This window comes from Pezoporus wallicus, unplaced genomic scaffold, assembly GCF_028554395.1.
Source record: "Pezoporus wallicus isolate ANWC-B61680 ecotype Strahan unplaced genomic scaffold, APGP_CSIRO_Pwel_v1 contig_1583, whole genome shotgun sequence".
Classification (NCBI taxonomy): Eukaryota; Metazoa; Chordata; class Aves; order Psittaciformes; family Psittacidae; genus Pezoporus; species Pezoporus wallicus.
The window spans coordinates 490623-515004 of NW_026637266.1; the positions used below are offsets into that span (position 1 = coordinate 490623).

The window sequence follows — 24382 nt, forward strand, 5'->3', positions numbered from 1 at the left end:
GCACAGAATGACCTACAGTGCAGTCATGCCCTTATAGAAAATAAGTGCTTTTTTGCCTTCTTTGATGCTGCATCAAATCTATAGGTCAGAATCAAATATCTACACAGCAAAGAATTTCTAGCAGTATGGTTGAGCAGAAATGTGCCTTATTACTCTCATACATTTTATGGGATCAGTTTTATGACTCGCACCAGTTTTATTGCAACATGACCTTCAGTGACATTTGTTTTTAAACTTTTATTTGCAGAACTGCCATGGCAAAAAGCCTGAGTGGAAAGGGATGAATGGTTTTACTGAACCCCAGGTGTGGCTGCATTCTGTAAAGGAAATTTCAACTTGCTAAAAGAGCTTATTAGGCAAATAACTAAAATTGTGTGTTAAAACCCACAAAGACATGGAATCAGACTTACAGCTGAAGGACCTAGAAGGCATTACTTCCAAGTCATGCATCACTTAAAATCATCATCACTTAAAATCAATTCAAGTGTCCTGAGTGACACTTGAAGCTACTGAAAGTTTAACTAACTGAAAAGAGGATGGCGATCCTAACAGGTGTTCTACTTTAAAAAGCCATTATTTCCTTCTGGTTTTCTGCAAAACCAGATCTGTGACAATCACAATGTCATTTCATCGTCCGGCTGTCTGGAGATCTTTACTCCAGATCTGGAGTAAAATTCATCCTGATGAAGTGGGCTGACAGAGAGTAAGATGATAAGCCACTCAGCTCCAAGCTTTCAGGGAATGCTGCCATCACACTGAAGCCCTGAAAGGAGGGTCAGATAGGCAATAGTGATTATCTCCCATCATAAAACTAGTATCTCCCATCATTAAAATGGCAACCAGATTTTCTAAAGAGTTTCAGAGCCCTTTTGAAAATTTAGACACTTGATCTGAAAGACTTATTCTGAAGATTAAATGGGACTTAAATTATGTGTTGTTCTTGTACTGGGCTTCTGCAAAGGGGAAGAAGGCACAGAAAGCTTGAAAAATGACAGACTGAAATCACCTCCAAAAATGTTACCTCTAGGAAACACTTGCTTCTGTTGATTGTAAAGGCTGTTAGGTAGATGTGTCATTATATTTGACAGTAAAAATTAGCATTGAACCTTAATGTAGATATTTCCAAACTAAACTTGAATCTGGTCTCCTTAGCCCACCCCAAAACAGCCTCCTAAAGTAATGCTAAATGGATCCACAAGCTGCCCGTTGTCACTATAGAGGGTTTCCTTAATTTCCAGATATAAGAATTCATCACAACTCTTACTTAAGGGCCATTTAATTTTAATTGTTCACTCCATGTACTCACTGCAACTGCCATCATCAGCACACGAGCAAGTGAAGTTTCCTTCTGTATTTGTGCAGGTTGCATTCTCTCCGCAGGTGTGGGACCCCGTCTTGCACTCATCAATATCTGTCACCCAAACAGTCTGCAGTTAGAAGAACGAAATGCCTCAGAGCATCAGTTAAAGGGCAGCAGTTGCAGCATTGAAGAACTCCTGGCGTTGGAGAACTCCTGGCATTGTAGAAAAACACTAAAGACCTTCCTTACGCAAATGTAAATGTAACAGAAAAGCAATCAGTATATTTCCTATGCCAAGTAATCACAGCCTCCCTAGCCTCTCGGAACATGCTATGCTGCTGCAGAAGCTCTCCACAGGGAGAAGGAAGGAAAGGCTTCCCCATAGAACAAATGCAGTAGAGTTGAGGAGAAGACTTAATTTGTACTAGATATATTCTCCTGGCATTGCTAGTCTTAGCTTTCACTCCAGATGAGCATAGAGTACCGTCAGTTGACATTCTTGCAGTAAGACGGCAGAAAGGTTTGGGAGTGAAGAGTTGCCCACCCTTGTACCACCCACCTGGTCCAGCCTAAGCAAAAAATTCAGATGAAGGAAAGGGTCTAGAAACTACAGGTTTATCCAGTTTGTGTAAACACTTAAATGAAGTTGGTCTCTGAATTACTGTGAAGAGGCTCCCCGAGTACAAGAAGAGTTTCCACGCTTGTGTTAAACTGATACATACCCCTCACCCACAGCCTGTTGCACACTCTCACCCTGCCTCCACACCTTCTCTAGCACAGCCCACAGTGGCAGCTCTGGCCAGGCTGGTACTCATCCCCCAGGCTGGCACATGCATGGTGCTGAGTGCCTAAGCACCCTCCTCAAAGGTGTAGGCTTTCAAAAGGTTCACATACCAGAGAATGGGAGCCTCTGGTTCACTTTATGAACTGTCAGCAGAATACATTTGCCAGATTTACTTTGGGTTAACAAAATCACAAATCTATCCTCCCAATCTGGGTGAAATTATTGCATAAACCACTTTTCTACCATAAAATTAAACAAGCTGTAGTCCAGAACACTGTAGTAAATTCAGAGCAATTTTAAAAGAAAAAAAATACGGGAACAAAACTGTTGGAGCATGTGGTTTCAACAACACAACATGAACTTATCTTATACCATCTTTGGGTGTTCTGACACATCTCTGGACACTGTGTATGCAATGCCGGTGTCTAAAATTGAAGTATAAAATCACCAGTTTCTGTTTTTTATACTACATGTCAAGTCATCAAGCTTGAAAAAAAACAGAATTAGTTTCAATTCTGTTTACATCACAACAACATTGCATTGTTTATAAAACGCTGTGAAAACTATCTTACCATATTCTGGACTTAAGGACTTCAGGAAGATAATGAACTGTTTTTCAATAATAGTGATCGGTACCACAATCATTCTAACTGAGCAAATATAGGACAGGCAGTGAGAGCCCAGGGCTGCCTAGGGATATGCCTTGCAGGTGACACTGAGACAGCAAGAGAAGCTTGTCACTTCTGTCTGCACTTCCAAACATCCTCAAAGATATGAGCTCTGGATTTCTGACCACTGTAGGCAGAATGCATTCTTGAACCTCCTGCCTCTGATACTTTTCACCTTGCCCATATAATGATACTTTTCTTAATTTTTCAGTCATCCTTATCAGTGTCAAAGAACCAAAGTCCATTAAAGACTATGTAAGAATTGGGTCAAACTTTGAATTAGGTTATAAAGGAAAAAGAAAAGGGAAAAGAACAAGAGAAGAAAAGACTCTCATAAAGCTCTGAACAAACTGTGTGCTTGTCAAATACGGGGGAGAAAGCTTCCTGTTCCTTGATACTTGCAGCTAAAATGGATTAAAATATTACAAAATGAAGTGAATGAACTAAAGACCTGGCATTAGAGCTCGATGGAAAAAATCAGTGGGTCTGATTATTAACAAGACTCTAAATGTACTCAAGTTGTCAGTGTCACACCTTGAACCTCATGCCTATTAAAGAGACCTGGAATTATTTGATGAGTATTATGACACACTCAATATCTGCTTTCATTTATATTCATGGCAACGATTTCCAATAAAGCTCTACTGCTTCACCTCCACTTCTTTCCTCCCCTTCATTCTTCCTCTCTCCTGCTATAGCTACTGAAAAAAGTGCAAACACTGAAAGGAGGTATCCACTGACAACTACAGGCTTTGCATATTGATCAGTTGCAGAGATTGCCACAGTTGAGACAAGAAGGAAAGAATCAGAAAATAAGAAATGATAAATGTCTAGGGGAGCCACTGTTAGGATCCATGCCCCTACCAGATTTTTCAGACAGAAGCAGAACGGCTTGTATGACAGCTTCACAGCTTGATGGAAGGCTAGCACAAATCATCAGACATGCTATTTCCTCATTCATCCTGCCCCAGCTTTTCAGACACAGCACAGTTCTCACACATGCCCATACCGTAGCAATGGACTCCATCTCCAGTGTAGCCTTCCAGGCATTTACAAACATAGCCCCCTTCCGTATTGATACAGACTGAAATATTTCTATTGCAGCGGTCCATATTTATGGCACACTCATCAATATCTGTGAGACAAAACAGGGAGGAGGGACACATGGGCCAGGAAACCATAAGGTAAATCGATAAAAAGAAAAGTCTACATCATGAATCTCCCTCAGACTATGCTGGCACTTGTCATTTATGCACCTGAAGCAAACGGGAAGAGAAGGGTTTTTCTTGGTATAAAATTTGATGGGGATGTTCTGAAGAGTCTAAGACAGTCTTTTCTCCTTTCCATAGCAACATCGACTCCTTTGAGTCTCCATGTTTAGACACTAAATGGTAAATTGTTCTGTTTCTAATGCCATCCCGGGCTGGCCTTTGTGAGAGAACAAAGTGCTTCCATTTACACAGTATGCAAGTCCAAAAACTTAGAGACCACTCTCAGCAATGTGTTGTCTGATTATTAGTCTTTTTCTAGGGCTAGAAAGGAGCAAGAGCAGCCTTTCACATAAACATTACATCAGGAATACTAATTTTAAGAGATTCCTTACTACATACTTCTAAATTATACGTCAACTATCATGACTATGGACTGAGCTTTTTATTATTAGGTAGTTTTTACAAATAGATACATTATGCTTTTATTCTCATAATCCATGTTATTACTTGTTAATAGGATTAACACCCATGACTCAGGTGAAAATAAAACATGGGATAATTAACCATTCCCTCTCACATGCTTTCTGCTCATCATGCCTTTCAAAACAAGCAGTACCCTTGACCTTTCTCTGACAGCTCATGCAGCAGAGCTGCCAATGTGAGAAAAGATAATTTTCTTCCTCTCTCTCAATCAACAATTTTTCAGAAGGTTGTATTAATGTATTTTGTTACCATAGCATGATTTCCCCTTCCTGGTAAATCCTTTCAAACACTGGCACATAGCACCATCTTCCAGCAAAACACACTCTGCATTGACATAACATCCTAGTGCTGAGCAATCATCTTGATCTATTGCACAAACAAAGAAAAAAAAAATCACCAGTAGATGCATGTGGACAGATCAAAGCATGTATATATAGATTATAAAAAAAGAAATCAAACCAAACCAACCTCTTTCCCCCCCAAAAAACAAACCAAACCAAAACCAAAGCCAAAAAACAAAACACAAAAAAAAAACCAACCACCAAAAAAAACCCCAAAACAAAAACAAACACCAAAAGCAACAAACAAAAACCAAACCAACCAACCAAAAAAATTAAGAAGAAAACCAGAACATACAAGTTTGAAACTTGGCTTTCTAAGGTTAATGATGACAAGTCAATGCAATCATTAGGGTGGTTGTCTTTGTCTAGATGGAGCTAAAGTATCATTTAGTATCAAGGTTTCTGAATACTGTAAACAAAACCTACTGTATAATTCAATGGTCTAGTGTCATCAAACATATGTAGAATTCAGTGATTTTGCTGCTATTTTATTCAGAGTAACTTAATATATTCATAAAATCTAAGGGAAAGACCTTCACAAGTATCCCAAATTAGAAATATTTGTTCTCTAGACCTGGATAATGTTATCAAGTTCTGTTGACATAGTGAAGGATCATGGAAAGAAACAAACCGAAAAGCCATCCTACCCGGCATAACTGCATAGACCCACCTTCTTGTAGGAGGGTTAAGAGCATGAATGCTCCCAGGCTTGACACTCAGCTTTTCTTCCTTTAAGGGCTATGATTTTTTTCTGTTCTATAAACCTGTTCAGAGCCTCACAGTAAATGGAAGACAATCATCAGACTCTACCTGATACCATGATTTCAGCCATCAAGAAAACTCCAGTGTTCTGCCTTTCCCCACTGTCTGTATCCTTGAGTATCCCACTGGTTAGTGTTCTCTGGAGCAAGGTCTCTGGTGTTGCCATTGGCATTACCTCCTTGTGTGCAGAGACATGTCCTAAAAAGACAAGAAAAAAGTGACAGACCATTTAAATCTATTGAAAGAGCTTTCTGTTTTTCTATCACTTGTCAATTTTGCAATAATCACAGTTATTTTCTTTTAAAATAAACACAAGTATCATCCCAGACTAGCCTGTTTCTGGCCTCAAATTATTCCTAAAACCACTCACTGGTGGCATTTCTCAAATACAAAAGACAAATAATGCAACTCACTGCTCACAATACTTGTCAGCACTGCACACATCTCATACTGGGCCAAGGGAAAAATTACAACAGTCAGACAACATACTATTATCCCAGGACAACACCCCAGTGTTTTCTTTCTTCAGAGAAACCATCATTTGTTATGTAGACCAAGGTGAATATTTTTCAATGCTATTAGGATTCTCAAGGTTTTTGGGAGGAGGGAGAAGTGTCCTTTTGTGCTGGTGCTGAAGGAATGTACCTGCTGTTGTGTTGGAAGCATCCAGAGCACGACAGGCTTTTCCATCTTGAGTTTTCCCAAATCCTGGATGGCACATGCAATGGGCAACTCCAAAATTGTTTTCACAGATCTGATCACAGCCTCCATTCTCATAAAGGCAAGGATTTGCCCCTAATGCAGAAAAAAAGGTAACTTAACAAGCTGCTTCTTCAGTCAGCATCTCCTTTTCACTGGGCAGAGTTGAAGCAGTTGGAAAACAAATAAGGAGTGACAAAAACTAGAATTTTTTTTTTGTTAATTTAAAAAAAGATTCATATAGTAAAGCATAAATATTCTCACCTAGCCTCTGGCTGGAAGCAGATTCACATACTCTGTATTTAATACATACATCACTTTCTTTATTTTTATTTACTTTACTATTTATCCTTTAATATTTAGAGTCCTGACATTCCCTGAAAGAACATTGCAAAGTCAGAGGGAACCGGTAATTACTTTCTCTCAACCCTGGCCTATTTTTCTGTTTACAGGGAGATTGCTCCGAACAGAAAATCAAACTATTTGATCCAAAACTAATAAATCTTACAAAATCTTTCCCTGTGTCATTTGTTATTATTTGTGTGTGTGAGGAGTGCTGATAAATGAGGACAAATAGGAATTAGAACTCTATGTTAGCCTTGTGGCAATTGATCAGCATCTATTCTTGTGCATGATCATAAGTATACAAGATCTGTTAGCCTTCCTGGGACACATGCCTAGATGGTGCTTTCAATAAATGCCAGTCTTACTATTCAAGGCCTTTTAAAGTGCCTATTTCTAAGATAATCCTCTCCCTGGGGACATGTATTCTACTGATATTAGTGAACAAGAGGAGGCCGGAAGGGAATGACTGCGTAATTTTTGCAGTATACCTGGTTTCGCCAAAGGATGAACTACAACCATTGATGAGGGTCTCAGCATGCTGCCTCGAAGACGTACCCTGTTTTGGCCGGTCTTCTTGTCCACCCTCATTAGTGATGGCCTAGCCCAGTCAGAAAACCAAAGGTGATCCTCAAACACTGCTACATCAAAAGGGTGGCCTACAAAGAAATCAGATTTCTCATTTCCACATCTGTAGAACACACACAAGAAATCATGTAAACAAAAGCAGTATCTGCATACAGGTCTACCTCTAACACAGTGGCATAGCCATAGCCACTTCTCCACTTTGATGTCTCATGGGGTGGGATAACAGTCCTTGAACGATGGACCATGAGAACATGTTACTTATGTTCTTAGCAGAGGAGGCTATGACACTTGCCTGACTCAGTACAATCTCTATACTGCTGGTGACCTCCAACCAGATCAAGTTCACAAGATGCTTCTACCTTAGACTCATCATTTCTTGAAGCAGCATTGGAACCAGCCTTGCAGAAGTGGAGCGGCTCCCTCCTCTGCCAGTAAGTGGCCCAGCACAGAGTTGCTGAGGTACACAGCTCCTTTTGCAGTCTTCACATAGCAGCAAGAAGAAGAGCTCATGGCATGTATCATCCTGCAAAAGTGTACCAGCACAGGGCAGCCTGGGAGCCACAGACACTATAGCCACTGATGGTAGGACCCAAAGCCACTGTGTGGTCTCTGCAAGCGCCAGAAGTACAAACAAGTGCAACACAGTAGTCCACATGTATATATAAACATGCACAGGCATTCACTAGCCAATTCTTCACAGTGCAATATTCAGGAGGGGAACCAATTTTCCTCACACCAGCCAACTAGCAGCAGTAGGCTGGGACTAGTTAGCTACTGTCTGTTAGTCAACTAACTAACAGTAACAGCTAACACAATCTATGGAATGCAGTAGATCCTCCAGGTTACTTCCTCTCTTTTCACTGATTACAACAGGAACCTTGGAGAAGGAGTATGTATTGGTATATCTTAAATACACATCATAAATAAACTGGCAAAACCCACTTGTACATGACAAAAATTCTACAACACTGTCTTCAACTGCTAAACTGAAGAGCATATTGTTATTCTGTTAGCAGTTCGCTACCTCCACTGAACCATGCTTGGTGGAGTGTGGTTCTTAGTTTTTCTTTCCATGAAATTTGAACAACCAGCTCAAGATCTAGGTACTGTCCCCATCCTCACAGTGTTGGGATCTATAGCGTGCACTATCAACAAACAACACCCCACTTTGACTTGCAATTCCTTAACGTCTTAGCTTAGAAATATATTAAGGATTAAAACCAAAAGTGTAGTGCCATCAATAGAGATAGCAGGACCAAGAAAACGGATAACCACATATACCCTTTCCACAAGGGTACAAACAGCACTCGCTGCCTAAACAAAAGGAATGGTTGTGTTGTTCACTGCCTTAGGTGGGTTCTTATAGGCTGTTTTATTTACAGCTGAAAACAGGTGAAAGAGCAGGAATAATTTTAACTATTTTGTATGCAGCTATACTGAGTGAATTCTCGGTACAGGGGCACTAGAGGGAGCTGCTGTAATAAAAAAAAAAAAAAGTATGTTAAATGCCTATGAAGGGATGCCACCTTCCTGTCCTCCAGTGTACAGCTGTCCAAGGACAGAAGCTGAATTCTGGTTTCACTAACAGCGCTGGCAAAACATCAGGATATCAAGTCTTCCTGCCTTTCTAAATTCATACCCCTACAGTTCTGCACTTTCTCTCTTTCTTTCCACATAGGTGATGATGTGCTTTTCTCCCACTTCCAAACAGCCGTATCGCTGCTCCAAGCCCTCCTCCTTTCCCACACCCTGTTTTTCTCCAGTGCTCTTAGCTGTTCTCCTTTGCTTTCTCCCCAGAAGACACTGTCTCATTCCTTGCGGAGGAAAACAGTGACACTTTCAACAGGCTTCAGGGTCCTCCTTTGCAGATCAGTTTCAAGGTTAACATACAGCAGAATATGCAGAGCAGGGGAAAAGAGAGGAATGCTGGGAAGTCGCTCTGCCCAGGCCTTTTGATGTCTTCTGAACTGCAGAACACTGCTTGTTTCAAGACTTCACACTGCTCCCCTTCAAACAAGTGGGAGGGTATCTGCTTAGGAGATGAATGTAAACCTTCCCAGAGCACAGACTAGAGCAGCAGCTGCTTGACAGAGTAAGTGTAGAGTCTTTACCCATGGTAATCATGATACTGAGACAAGAGTCCTCATTCTGCTATGTTTTGTATGCACACCAACAAAATTGTCCCCAGAAAGATATCATGCACAAAGGGAATTGTTCTCTCCAGAAACTAATTTGCCATGTACAAGATTCTTACACATATGGTTTACTTTAGATGTGGTACAGCATCGGTTCCTCATTGTTAATACTTCTGCTTTCTTACTCCAAAAAAAGCTACTTGTCACAAATAGAAATCTCACCCATAACAACTACCATATATTGCATAAATCAGTTTTCCAGTCAGTGTCTATTGTGTATTTAGAGCCATCTCAGTGTTCAACACTGTGAAGATGCAGATTCATTGATCAAAGACCTTAACAGCCAAGATTAATTCTCTTCCAGCTTATGCAAGTATAATTCACTGGTGTAATAAACACAGCAAAATCTGAATTACACTAAACAGCCATACACAGAACAAGGGAACCACGTTTAAAAATCTTACTGTGAAGGCAGAAAAGTTGTCTGTAGAATGCAAAGTGATTGATTAGTAAAAGCAGAGAATGTTAGAAAAGTGTTCTTTTGCTAAAATGAATTAAAGCCAGCTAGGTTACAGAATGAAGAACTAATTGATGCCATTAATCTCAGCAGAGAGTTGCATGGAATATACACCACAGCCACCAGCTGGTAATTCACATGCACATGTGCAGACACACAGGCACACTGACAAGCAGCAATAGGTAATTAGCAACCCCAAAGCCTCACCTACATCATTCTGGGCAAGAATTCGACGACCAGAACCATCCAGGTTTGCACTCTCAACCACGGACATCTTAGCATCACACCAGTACACTTTGTCAGCTAAGTAGTCAAGAGCTATTCCACTGGGCCACACCAGACCAGTGCTGGCTATAACCTGGCGATCAATGCCTTCTAATGAAGAGCTGTCAATCCGGGGATTGACCCCCATGTCAGTCCAGAATAATCTCCTTTAGAAAACAAAATGCATACAGGAAGTCAGTAAGTAAATGTTTGTCCTCCTCTCCATGGAGTTCTTTCAAAGCAGAAAGGTCAGATCAGAGCAATATAGGCCTGAGGCACATGAGAAAAATTGCATGCTTCAAGCAAATATATTGGCTGCTGATCTTTTCACACTTGCCATAAGACTCCAGGTGATTACACTGGGATTTATGAAGAATCCTCCCTCTGTTTGTTGGCACAAAACCTTTGAACAACAATTCCTGCTTATGCTAATTGCCAGCTCTTCATATCTGCTTTTTGTGTCTTCTGCACGACTGCTGATAGCAGTTTAGCAAACCCAGACAACAGAAGATGATGCATTAGCCAGCCCCTTGTCTAAACAAGGGTTTAGCAATGCACAAATGACACCAAAACTACTTGCGACCCATGGAAAGCAATCAAAAGTCCTCAGGGTTTTTTTGTGGGTTTATTTTGATTTGTCTCGGTTGGATGGTTGTGGGGTTTTTGATGTTGTTTTTTAATAAACCAGTATCAGGCCCAGCCTCTTTTCTTCTTTTCATAAAATCATGATTCTCAGGGTCCTGGGTGTTGCTGACTGAGTACATCCCACTTTTCAATGAGCACACATTGCTTGATGGCAGCTCAGTACAGGGATAGCCAAAACCACAAATTACTTCTAAAGTCTGGACTCCAGCCTTCCCAGGCAGCAGCTGCCTCTCTCAGGTTTACTGAATTCATCCACATATTCACTTAGCTTTATTTACATAAGCAGTTTTGTTGTAGCCAATGTAGGGATCAGTATTTTCAATAGCTTTAATTGTGTTTCAGATCCCCCTTCAATACTGACTTTACAGTGGACATTGCTATAATGGCTGTTCCTCCCTTCACCATTAATTTTCCAATAAGGAAGGTTTCAGTGACGTTTTCCCCTCCCTTTCCCCTTGTAGAATAGCTTTGCCTCTGCCAGTAATTCTAATAGGCAAATCTCCCTTAAACTACCTGTTCTTAAATGTTTTCCTACAAAATGTCTATCGCGTTCAACCTCTACCGAAAGAGGTTCTTTCAGGTCTTTAATATGTCCAGCGTAAAGCTAATAAAACACCCTTCCCACTCCGCTGCATTCCTTGAGTCATCAGTACTTAGTTATAGCAGGATCTGAGCATTTAAAAAGGAAAAAGATAAAGAAAAAATCCAACAGATTTAAAAACATGCTACTACAGGAGGCATATTGACTGAAATTCATGGGGCTTTGCCTTTGATTCAAATGGCCAGAATTTCATCGAGAGTTTAAACGTTCCAAACTCCTGTCATCATCTCAGCAGTAGGTAAGAAGATATAAGGTGCATTTAAATCAACAAATCTCTACAACAGTAGGTCTGGTTTAGTTTCCTCAAAAACTGAAACATGGCCAAAAAAAGTCCTTTGTAGGAACCATTGGTTTAAGTAGCTTAAAAACTACGTTCTTCACACCAATAGATAGAGAACCATCAAAGTTTGTAAAGTGGTGCTTACAGCTGTTAGGGTAATTTCTGTTGCGGGTTTCTTTAGCTTAAACTGCATACAATATCTTTTAATGTTTCTGGTATTTTTTTACATCCATAGGAGAAGTGAACACATCCCAACTCACAAAAGAAACCCAGCAATAAAACATTGCAGTTCTCACAACTCTGCAAGACAGTGACTATTATAACATGAGACCAGTGCACTTTTAGACTGCCAAAAGGGCAAGGCTGGCATGCTCATTTTTTAGAAAATTCCCCAAGTATTACACAATTAACTACTTTTATTACTCCTTACTTAGTAAACGGGTGAATGGCAATTCCTCGGGGCTGGGAGATATCCTCCCAGATGATCATTTTTCTTTGCATTCCATTCAGATTGCTCCTTTCAATGCATGCCTTCCTGCAACACACACAGCACTGTTAGATCCTCCACACTATCTTGTTAATTACCTAACATACTAAGTTTTTGCCTTGGTTTAGTTCAGCACAAAACTGTAATAAATAACTTTGCAATGACAGGAAATAATCCTGCTGATGTGGGATGCCCAGTAGTTTTATCAACAAGTAATTCATGTTACAGCTTCATTATCTGGTCCAGATGATAAAATACCTGCTGCTCTGCAGCAGACATGAAGTTCTCCTTTTTTGGGCAGATAATGAGTTGGAAGTATGATCGCTAATAGATAAATATTAGCTTTAAAGGGAGTCAGGCAGAAAACTAGCTCCTAATTGAATGGCATTATCAAATGTATGAAGAATTTTTAAACTAGACCTTTTACATAGCATTTTTCATTCAGAAATAGCCAAGCATTTTACTTATTTTATCTATTTTACAGGAAAGAATGAAGCTAAAGTCCTTTTGATAAAAAGGACTCATAAAATCCATGGCAGAGTCAAGTACAGAATATACATTGCCAGTCTCCCAATCCAACTTTTTTTCAGAAAATTGTACTAGTTGCTACAAGCTTCACCTTGCCAAACAAGTATCAGGCTCTACCTGAAAGCAAGCCTACACCCTTCCATGCCTTTCTGAAACTGCAAAGAAAGGCTGCACAAAGATGGAAGGAGAAATATATTTGTGCAAATGTGGAATACAAATAAATGCAGTGAGTGAGAAGAAAGTGGCAAACAAAAATTCACAGCTTCACCCTTGACTCTTTTACAGAGACAAGCACCACAATTTCCCATTTCAGAAGAAGCAGTGGCGTATTTATCCGGGATTGCAATATTGTAGACAAGATTGTACCTTATAGCAAGGAAGAGGACTAGCGGTATATATAAAAGTGAGAAGGAGTGTGATCTGGACATTCAAACCCACTTTATATTGGCTAATAAATGATGGGTCATATTGAAACATGGTGACTGCTGTTCAAGGAGTCTTCATTATGTGTTCTGATCTGACACTGTCTTTTCACCAAAGGTCAATTTTGTTTCTCTCTGTAAAGTTAGGTATCAGCTGAAATGTGAAGTCATGTTGTCTGCCAGTAATCCTTCCTCTTTTACCTAAGATAGTTGACAAAGGCTTTCCATTAACTTAAAGGGGCATGATTGCAGCTGTCAACAATGCTGACTTCTGTCCAAGATGTACTCAGTGCAGTAATATTCAGTATTTTTATCTAACTATATATATATATACCTAGAGATACACACATGCAGTGTACACATATATAAATAGGAGTGTATACATATATATTCACATGCACATGTGCACATATGTATATGTGTATGTATATATGCAGTACATGCTTTAGATTCCTTGCAATCGAGTCCAAACCTTTGCTTCTTGGAAAGACAAAGATAAAAATACAATAGCAGACTCAAAGTAAAGTTCCAGTATTTCAGTTTTAAAGAACCTTCCAACTGTATATACTTGAGATTACAGCTACCCAATCAAAATGTGAAGCGTTCCTGAATTTAGAGTGATATCTCTGCTATTTCTGTATCACCAGTCATCTATTCCAAATATTTTATGGCATGCTTCAACATAAATGCACTGTGGAGCATGTACCCTCTGTCTGCCCAATACAATTTACGATTAATCCAGTCCACAGCAAGGCCTTCGGGTGTATCTATAGCTTCATGAATAACTTTTTCACGATCTGAGCCATCCAGATTAGCTCGTTCTATCCATTTCAAGGCAGTGTGGGCAAAGTAAATCTGTGAAGAAACAAAAGATGAGGCGTTGTCAGTTCCCATCTCACTTTCTGCTCCGTTTCTCTTGTCTAATAATTTCAATTCTAAAATAACTTTTTCATTTTGAAAGTTCCATAAACTACTTATTCACATAAAGGTTGCACAGGTAACCTGTGATCCCTGATCAAATAAAAAGGCACTTATCTTTCAACCAGGATGACTTCTACGGGCAGCTTGCGCTTAGCTGCAAATCCTGGTTGCCCTATATACAGACCTCTGAATATCCTGTGGTCTTGTTTCAGTGAGCAACTACCTCACATGAAGCACAGCTGAGGAAGCAAAAGTAGGGGCAGGCAAAAGCACTGCTGCTCATTTTAAGAAGGGAGGAGTGGGGAGGAGAGAGTAGTAGTGTGTGTCAAGGAGCTGGGAAGGGGAAAGGAATTATATAATTTGTTTCTAATTTTTTTTTTCCTCCACCTCTTTCAACCTGCACTTCTCTTAATGTTTTACCAGGTCTCTGTTTTGCAAAACATTAACATTTCTAGAAGAGGCTTCTCAGTTTTGGGTCAAAATAAAAGCTTTCTGCTGGCGCGGAAACTAAGTTTGTTTTCCAAGGATGAGGGGAAAAAAAATTGGCTTGTATTTGATCCCCAGATGGAGCCAAACACTATTTAGCAGAACCATATGCAAAGTAATGCTGAGGCTTTCTTTGCAAATGGTAACAACAAAGCAAATAACTTTGCTTTGATGCTAACCATGAGGTCAAACAAAGTGGGAGGGTGGCCTTTAGCATTAAACCAGCTAATTCAATTACCAGGGGAGCACAGAGCAATGCTGAGCAGTAGCTCACCTTACACCTCATCTCAGTGCCACCTGTATGTCACCTCACCTCCTCACTGCCAACAGTGCTGTCATGCTGAGCTCCCTACAGAAGCTGACAACAGTGCACAGCCACTGTCACTGACACAGCTGAATTACATTCAACACAGCACCCAACAACTGCTAGTTTCCCAGCAGGACCCTATTTCGGGAGCAAGTGGAGATGTTCCTGCAGTGCCTGAAATGATCCTCCTGTAGCACAGATCTGGTAACATTCGCACTTGTTTAACTGTGTCTTGAGATGTGTCCAGCAACTCAACTGAGCTCCTCGTCAGCTTCCACTGTACCATCCAATATAATTTTGTAATGCTTTTACAGTGTAAACAAGTCCCACCATGGGAAAAAAATAACTATCTGCCACATAAGGTTTAGCAAAGCACAGTTGAACACCTATTCTTCCCAGCTCCGCAGGCAAGGAGTAGGGCACTGTGACGCAGCCACACAAACAACTCTTTATGCAGAGGAGACTCACAACAGCAATATCTTGTAATATAAGGAAAACGCTTTATAAGAGCAATAAATCCAGTGAGTGTTCAGCAGTTTTGTTCAATAATGTCAGGACATAGGACATAACTCTTGTTAAGATTACTCCTACATTTAGTAGGGATCATGGGATTTAGCTGTACAGAAAAAAAAGATAGTGTTGCTTTTATAGCTTCCCAGTGAAGAAAAAGCCCGCAATATGTTTCCATAAAACAGTACTGAAGTCTTGAGGGAGAAAATTATTGATCATACAAAAGTTCTTTGAAAATTATATCATGCTTGCAATGAATTTAGAAATCCAAATTCTCTATGAATTAGCCTTGTCAACGTACATTCGACATCAACAGTCAATCAGTGAATAAAGGATGAAACTCTACAACTAGTGTTTGACATCCTGTAGCAGTTGTGCTCCTGGACAGGCAACAGAACAATGATCAGCACAATGTGTAATCTGATCACTGACAGCAGAAAGGTTAAGGCACATGAAAGCCCAATCCATTTGTCCTTGCAACACTTCAAAATCCTCTCATTTTTAATGCCTTACCTTGTTTTCCACTGGGTCAGAGTCCAGTGCTAAGACCATTCCCATCTGCCAGTCAAGTAAACTTGCATAATCCGTTCCATCAAAACTGATCTGTCGGATGTCTTGGCCATTTGCAAATAACAAAAATGGCTTAGGACCTGTTGATGAAAATGTACACATATGTTAATTCCACTAGTTTCAAAGTGAGCTCTAGTCTGTGTTACTACCTAGCTAACATTGTAAGTAAGGAATGTTAGAAGACAAGATGAGGAACAGGAGCACCAAGAAATGAAGGTGTTTTTCCTACATTCCACTGGACTCAGAAATCAAAGATAAATATGATTATAGGTATTCAGCATCAGTGCCTTGCCCAAGATCAGCTTCAAGATTTGTGTTGAAGGAAGCCACTATACCTGCTGCATTTCAGAGAGTGACTTAGCCTCAAGGAAGTCTTCCCTCTGCATTTCACAGCAACACCATAAATGTCAGAACACTTGACTTTTGCACATGTGAAGCTTTTCACAGTATAAGCAAGAAAAATGCTGTTCTCAAGAAAAATAAAGCTTTTCCCTTATCCCAGAAACATATTACAGACTTCTCTTTGCTCCTCTCATGCAATTGCTCATACCTTGTTGTTCAACAGGGTCTGTCCTCTTCTCAGAAGAAACACAAGGGTCTAGAATCCAAAACTCAAACATGCACATCAAATACCTGGGCTTCCTGAGGCCAGTGGGGGAGACATATTCTTGTACTTGTAGGACAGATTATAGTAGTGCAGACTACCTCCTGCCCTGTTCTCCAAATGTAGACACCTCAATCACAGTTCTGTAACACCGGGCAGAAACTACACCCGTATTTATATAAAGGCACAAAACCCTGAAGTGTGCAGGTAGATCTCTTCAATACAGGAGCCCAGAGTGAAATGCAGAAGTTCAATAATAGACCAAATCTTCCATGAGGGAGACTGAACCATACACTGCTGCTTGTTCCAGTATATTTCTAAAATAAGTTATTTTAAAAAAAAAAAACTAGTATTTCCCGAGTTTCACAAAGTAACCTAAAACCGGTGCAAAAATGGATCCAAGCTATGCAATCCACTTTAAAGGACTCTAAAATGTTTATGCTTTCATTGTCAGAAATTTGCAGGCATAACAACATACGAACCTATAGCAGTGCAGTGCTTTCTGTCTCGCTGAAGCTTATATCCAGGAAAACAAGCACACTCCCAGGAGGATGGACTTAGTGAAGAACATATCTGACTACAGCCACCATTATCTGGAGATGTACAACCTTAAATAGAGTATTTGAAAAATTTAACTTTGCCATTCCAAGAAAAAAAATGACATAAAATCAGAGGTATAAGAGAAAGAATGTTTCCCTCAGAATTTCTACAGTGCAAAGCATCTCAGTGACTTGTAGATTTACTGAAATACCTCCTGCTGAAAGCAGAAATCAAATGAAGTGAAAGCAAAGTAGCAGTATTTTTCCAGAGTTTTTCCTGAAAATTCACAACACAAGATGGAGTGGGGGAGAGGGTATATATGAAGGCGGCTTCCAAATCTTTGTTATTTCAGAGAACTCTTTCTCCCATGTAAATCTCACCCCATCTACGATAATATAATAACTTTATCAGACTTTCGATTCCATGCAAAGAAACATCAAGTTAATGCCATTCTCTCCCCAGAAGTTAGTTAGACTAGGATGGTGAATTGATACTTTCTATTACTCAAACCACGATTTCATACAAAAAGAAACTGTTCTTTCTTCCTGGGGCTGTACAATGGTTATAGCCTCAATGCCAACCGGAGCTTCATCAGTGAAGTGTCCATAACAGAACAGCAACACTGACTGAACCTATGTATACAGTACAGTCCACAGTATGTAAAGGATGCAAAAAGGGAAGATGATTTTTCAAGGCGTGTGGCTGGCATTAATGGAGCTATTTTGACCCCTAAGCCTGTAAAGATACAGTTGAAAAGCTACTGTCCCCTGAATTTGGAAAGCTTGCTGGAATGGAGGATGACAGATTACTGGCTGCAGCATTTTTCTAATATTCTGACTGCAAAAATTCCATTTGTGGGCAATCAGATGAAATTGCTGTAAGTTAGAAAGACTCTAAACCTGGGTTACATGATGTCGTGGGTTCAGCAGTAGCAGTCATTTCTCTCCTTCTTAGTAGCAGGAGCAGCACTGTGTTTGACTTTTGGCCTGGGAACAGAGCTGATAACAAGGATGTTTTGGTCTGGCCAAGGACTTTGTGAGCCTCATGCTCTGCCAGGGAGGAGGGGAAGCAGGGAGGAAGCAGAGACAGGACACCTGACCCAAGCTAGCCAAAGAGGTATTCCATACCACAGCACGTCATGCCCAGGATGTAACTGGGAGTGAGCCGGAAGTGCTGGGACTGCAGGGTTGCAGGAGGTATTGGTCAGAGCTTGGTCGGGCTGGGGGGGAGTGAGTTATCGGTCAGCTGGTGCTGAGGTGTTGTATTCTCTTCCCTTGTTATTTCCTTTATCATTATTATTATTGGTGGTAGCAGCAGTGATTTGTGTTATACCTTAGTTACTAAACTGTTCTTATCTCAACCTGTGGGAGTTGCATTCTTTTTGATTCTCCTCTCCGTCCCTCTGGGAGTAGGGGGAGGGAAAAGGGGGAGGGGGGGAGTGAGTGAACAAGCTGGCTGGCTGGCTTTAAACCTCAACACATGACGTCAATAAAGTCACCTTCAGATTTCATCCAAGCCAATTTTGTACCTGTATTTCTCCTCAAATACAAATTTTAGATGTATCCTGCAACAAACATCTGGGGGATGCCTTTATTTTTGCTGACAACAAAGGCATTTGGCCTGCAAACATCAGATGTTGCTGCTAAGAAACATCTATTAAAAAATGAAGATAAATATTGTTCATCTCAGCACTCAAAGTTCCTGACATTCCATTGCCTCAATCTTGTACAATCATTTACAGCCGTGCAAAATGAGTGTAAAAGGCTTTCATTCACTCCTGGATCTCAATGCCAAGAATAAACAGAGCTTGGCAGTCAACTCTGCTAGAAAAAATGTTACGTACCCGTGCATGCTTTGCCATCCACTTTGAGCACAGATCCTTCAGGACAAAAGCAAACAGGTCCTTTAGATGTTTGAAGGCAACCATGGCTACATTCAGTGTTGTTACTTGTACAGGAAATTAGCTCTACAGTAATTTGAAGAGGAAAAAGAGTTAAATTATGTTTAAAAAAAATCTACAGAGTCCCCCAAAAAAGATGTTAGCACAGAAAAGGCAAGATAAAAGAAAATAATAAAAGTGTGATATTGAAAGTACAACACTTCTGTGGTCTTTCTGGGGTTTGTTGTGATTTGTTTTGGTTTTTCCAATCTTTTTTCCCCACCCTCTCCTAATTATAGGAAATGAGAAAGACAAAATTTCTTGGTCCCAAAGCTATAATATTGATGAGCTTTAAATTTTCCAAATTGCATGGGAATGCATTATAAAAAAAGAAATAATTTAAAGAACATTCTTTTTTACATTTCATTAAATATAGATCAGGTTTTGAAAACTACAAGGAAGTTATACTGAAAGAATAAGTATAAAACACAAAGAGAATGAGGAAAAACTACTTTCCTACTACTCCAAAAGTAACAGAACTAGAACCAAGAAAAATGGGAGATGAATATTCCAGAAATAAAGCTATGTTCCTTAGTGGCAATGATTAAAGCCTAAGGTCAAAATCATCTGAGGACCTGGCAAGAGCTTTCTTTTACTTTCCAATTGTTGGAGTGCCAACATTTTTCTGGGTATTTATTTAATGCAGTTTCACAGGATATGCTCCTTCCACCTTCTGCCTTGCAGTGCTCTATCTCTTTATGACAATTCTAGTGCCACATGGCAACACGCCTCACAGACTTGAACAAACGCAAGTTTCCCACAGCTGCTTCTTTGAATCAGCTACATACACCAGCTTAAATGGTGCATAGCTGCTGCAAATACTGCTTCTCCATGGCAACTGCTCTGTGGACTGGATTGTTCTAACCTCTTAAGATCAGTGAAGAGGGTCAAGAAACTGATCTCATGGTCTTTCCGGCCAGAACTTCTGGCTTTAGATGAAGAATTTTGTAAAGGAGTTGGAGTTGGAGGACAAAGCATCAAAATGTCTGGTCAGCATGTGGACTTCTCACCTTGCATTTCTCTCTTTCTTTCTCTCTCAAGTTGCGTAGTTGGTGACATATCTGCCTTGTGCTGCAGTAGTTAAGGAGTTATACTGTCCATGCTGCATCCCTAGCCTGTGTTAGAAAAACATTATTTTCTATCTAATTTGAGCCACTCAAAATGTAGGCACATAGTTCAAGCTAGTCATCCAGAGTAGGACTGAGTTGCATAGTGTCTAAGGACTGTTGTGGACACAAAAGGATATCACAACTCCCAATAGCCTCTGGCTGCAGGTCTCCCATAGATCTTCTGTTACATCTGGCTGCCTTCTGCAGTTGTCACACACACACCCTGGACCCCCGTGTTTGGGTCACTGAATCCTGCTCCTGGCTCCCTCTTAAATACGGAGGGAGAAATGACTCTTGGGAGGTATAAAATAGATAGAGTGACTGCTAGAGTCTATTGGATTCTATGGCTGCATTTAGTCTCTGGTAGTGATATTTAATACACCCTAGTTCCTGATCCTGCCATGATCCAGACTGAACTCATTGGTATGCACTGGCACTTCTACTTGGGGCATTTACTAGTGTTTTATTTCCATGGAAACGAGGTAGAAGGATCTTTGTCTGTGCCTAAGCTTCACTTCATTATGAACTAGAAAAGTGAGTGGGAATATCCCAAGATCTCAAAACCTGGATGCACTTCACATTTTATGTTCTAGAGTTACTTCAGAAAGGCTTAATTAATTTGTAGGCTGAATATACACAGTGCTGCATAAAGGGAGGAAAAAACCCTCCACCTCTGACTCTTACTATGACTAAAATATGGTCCTTAAAGCTTATTGACAGAAAAATCACTGGTTTTTGAACCACTTCTCTGTGTTCTCTGCATTTAATTTATTCACATTTATCCAGTTTCAGAGAGCTTCCTGTTTGACGTACCTATGTTATATGGATAAATTCTCTCAGGCGTACTTCTTGTACACAGATTAACTTATAAAAAAAAATCCAACAAAACACACAGGGGCAGCAAATCCCCAGGTTAAACAATCTTATGAGTACTTCTGTGCGCATTATTTGTTGTAAACAGATGAACATGCATTTAATTTACACAAACTCGTTTAGAGACTGTGTAAATGCTTCTGTGGGATACCCAGTGTAAGCCAAATTCAGAGACCACATTTAGAAAGATATAACTGCTTGTTGACCTGGAATGTGTCACAGAGCCTAATGTGAGGAAAGAGGTCTCTCTGGAGACGTGACTCTTCTATTTTTTTTCTTTTTTGCTCCTGAAGAGGCTCACACTCGATTACTCACATCTTACACTTCTGTAAACATAACGTCTGAATTTGGTTCATTCAGTTTAAGCTGATCCTACCTACATAATAAGGGATTGGAAGCAAGCAGTGCAACTTTCAGCAGTTCCAGTGTTAACTGGGGACTCTCTCCAATATCATACTCAAAGCATTTATGTATTTCTGCTACTTACCATGGCAAGTTTTCCTATCAGGCAGCAGAACAAAACCTCTTGGGCAGGTGCAGTAATAGGAGCCAGGGATGTTCACACAACCCAAAGTACAGCCATGATTCCAGAAGCCACATTCATTGATATCTGCCAAAAGAAGCAGTTTCTGTGTCAGAATAACATCATCAGCCTGTGTCAGGGAATAGATTAATGAAACAAACTAACAGTCTTCAAAAAGTACCTCCTTTTCCCATTCATTTTACAAAAATATATTTCTCCTAATAAGTGACATAAAAGCAAGTTTGCAGACCTTATTCACATTAGCTTTTAACACCTTCTAGCAAAACCTACTCAGGCTGCATGTGTACTAGGTATGTACAGGATTTTCAAAAGTATGCTTTCCCATACATACACCAGTGTCAGTTAAATACTGTTTGCACCAGAAAAAAAAAAAATTACATTAGATACATTCTTCAGACAAAAATAATTCTAAAATATTTGGCTCTAACATAGCTTAAGTAAAATTCTCAGTACCCAAAAGGGGTTTAGAAGTTGAGACTCAGAAAGCAATCCTAGTGAATTTCCTGAGAATTGGATGGATGCTTCTCAGGCAGGTTCAAGCTAGGAATTCTGGTGCCTTTATGTCTTTTTAAATCTGGCCACGTTGTGAAAAAGGTGCTTCTAAAAGTGATTTACAAAAATAGCTATTATTCATGTATAAATAAAACAGCTATTATTACCAGTAATGATAGATTTTTATTTTTGTTAAAACAATCCAGATTAAAACATTTAGAAACACGTTCAGAATTTGTGACTTTTTTGAAAGTGGGGACTTCAGAAAGCCATCTTGTTGCAGGACTTTTTAATGTTTCACCTTCGGTGATAGATCTGTTTTAATTTTTATTTAAAGATTATATAAGCACCCATAAGCATGTCTACTTATCTGAAGCTCCTTTAACTACTCAGACAAAATTTCTCACAAGAATAGCCCTTGTGACACTTTCATAGGTCTCCTTTTTAGACTATTTCAGAACCTGGAAGGACACAAAACTTAAATGGCACAATTTGATTTTTAAGATCTTAGAGTGTTTTCTTCATAGTCAAGGAATGAGTAAAGCAAAAGAATAGAATATTTTTTCATCTGATAGTATAAAGCTGATGGGAGATTCACATATTACCTTCACAAAACTGTTTATTTCGACTTAAAATAAAGCCACTAGAACATTTGCACCGATGAGTCCTTGAGTCTGGCCTGCAGATTCTTCTTCTGCACCTTTCTTTGTTCAAATCACAAGCTCCTTTTTCTGTAAGACCAAATATAATTTAAATGTAATGTAGTTCTTGCCATATCAACCTTCAAGGAGAGACTATTTTGAGAAAGATGCTCAGTGATGTGCCTTCTCAACAGCAGGCTTCCTATGCCACCAGACCTGCACAGAAAAGAGCAACAGAAAGACAGCACATATGCAAAAAGAGAGAAAAGAGAGATAAAAAGAGAGGAGGAGCGTACAAAAGCTGGAAATTATTAGCACTAAGAAGTACTCAAGTCTCACGTTATTTAACAAAATAAAACAGCTGGACAGATCATAATGACCATACGTTTCCTTTGGGCAAAAACTATTAGCACAGTCTAGAGAATCTTGTACTGATATGGATCCTGGTTTCTGACTATGAGAAATGCAACCATTGTAAATCTTAAACTCAGATTTAAAACTGTTTCTGCTGTCCAACAAGATACACTCAAAGTTCCTTCAAAAAATCTTCAGGTACAGAAAAAAGTACCCAAAGATCTCCAGAAGCCTTCCTACTTCTCTTGCTTTACAGAAAAAGGCAAACAGGCATTCAGGTATACTTTTTCCTGGGAAGGATTTGCAGAACCTTATGTCTATGCTCAGCTATCTTTTAGAGCTGGTACTTTTGCAGATATGCTATGCTCATGGTTTTATTCTTGTCTCCTAAACTATTATTTTTGGTTTAATCTTCCTAATCTTCTTCTGGGGTGCTTGCCCCTTTCCCAAGCTAAGAATAGTTGAACTGCTGCTACTGAATGCGAGTATGCAGCCACCCACACATAGCACAGTCTTTGCCCTGTGATGTCTGTTTAACATCTAACTCATACAGGCTCATACAGGCAAAGAAATTTGTATGTGAATATTTTTCTTGCGCTATTTCCAATTCACCCTCTAAATTCCAAGAGGTGGAAAGCAGCATAATATTTAAGTTTGACATTTAGTCTTCTGCTAGCCACAACAGAGAATAAAATGCTGACTATTTGGTGGAATGACAGATCACATCTATAAACAACTGAAATAATTTCCCATTCTGACACTTCAGATTGGCTGAAATTGTCAACATTGCACGTATTTGCATCAAAATGACAAATTCTTCTCTAGTAGAATCTGCATAACTAAATGAAAAATTACCAATGGATGACTAGATGGATACTGTCTATGATTAATGTTATATTTTGAGAGACTTGAATTTTACATAGTTTTAGCTGAGCTTCTCTTTTTGTACAATTAATTTTTAACTGAACCCTTAGACTTTGTCCCTACTGCAACCGAGTCAGGAATATACAGTAATGGGGTGTCCAGTTTTCAAATACAGAACTCATTAGGATGACAAACATGCAAGTGTACAAAAAATATAAAGCAGAAACAAGACCATATTCAAGGCTTCATCTTGTGCTTATCACTGGTGCTATTTTTTTGCCCCTTGCTTTTACCATTTTTGGTCTAATGAGACCTAAGATACCCAGGAATTACAGGAGAAATAACAGAAGCAATAATTTTGTCGTCCGGGCAATCTCAAGAAGACATTCTTTTTTAACTGAATAAATTTTAGAACCTGATAATGCCAAATTAATATGTAAAAAAAAATCATATTTCAAAGCTTAAAGTGAATGCTGACTAGATTATGAAATACAAAGTTTTTAAGGTAATATTCTCTGGAAGAACAATAATTATAAACCATACTTTCTAGTTTCTTTGGGTTTGGTGGGTT

At 39.5% G+C, this 24382-nt stretch overlaps 1 protein-coding gene across 7 annotated transcripts in view; it reads right to left on the bottom strand.

The window, feature by feature from the left end:
• EGF (epidermal growth factor) overlaps positions 1–24382 on the bottom strand; it is a 59304-nt gene that overhangs the window by 12779 nt on the left and 22143 nt on the right. For 5 of the 7 annotated variants that reach the window (XR_008971583.1, XR_008971582.1, XM_057404540.1 and 2 more), the window contains exons 7-19: positions 22558–22683; positions 21404–21526; positions 18839–18961; positions 16938–17063; positions 15795–15931; positions 13764–13912; positions 12051–12155; positions 10038–10261; positions 7082–7249; positions 6195–6344; positions 5598–5747; positions 4696–4812; positions 3762–3887 (exon numbers count right to left, since the gene is read on the bottom strand). Coding sequence is in view for 5 of the 7 variants with exons in the window: in XM_057404540.1 (XP_057260523.1) it covers positions 3762–3887; positions 4696–4812; positions 5598–5747; positions 6195–6344; positions 7082–7249; positions 10038–10261; positions 12051–12155; positions 13764–13912; positions 15795–15931; positions 16938–17063; positions 18839–18961; positions 21404–21526; positions 22558–22683 (1824 nt within the window). In the remaining 2 variants the exon portion in view is untranslated. Of the gene's footprint in view, positions 1–1315; positions 1428–3761; positions 3888–4695; positions 4813–5597; positions 5748–6194; positions 6345–7081; positions 7250–10037; positions 10262–12050; positions 12156–13763; positions 13913–15794; positions 15932–16937; positions 17064–18838; positions 18962–21403; positions 21527–22557; positions 22684–24382 lie in introns of those variants that run through there. The other 2 variants (XM_057404544.1, XM_057404541.1) reach the window with 2 other exon arrangements.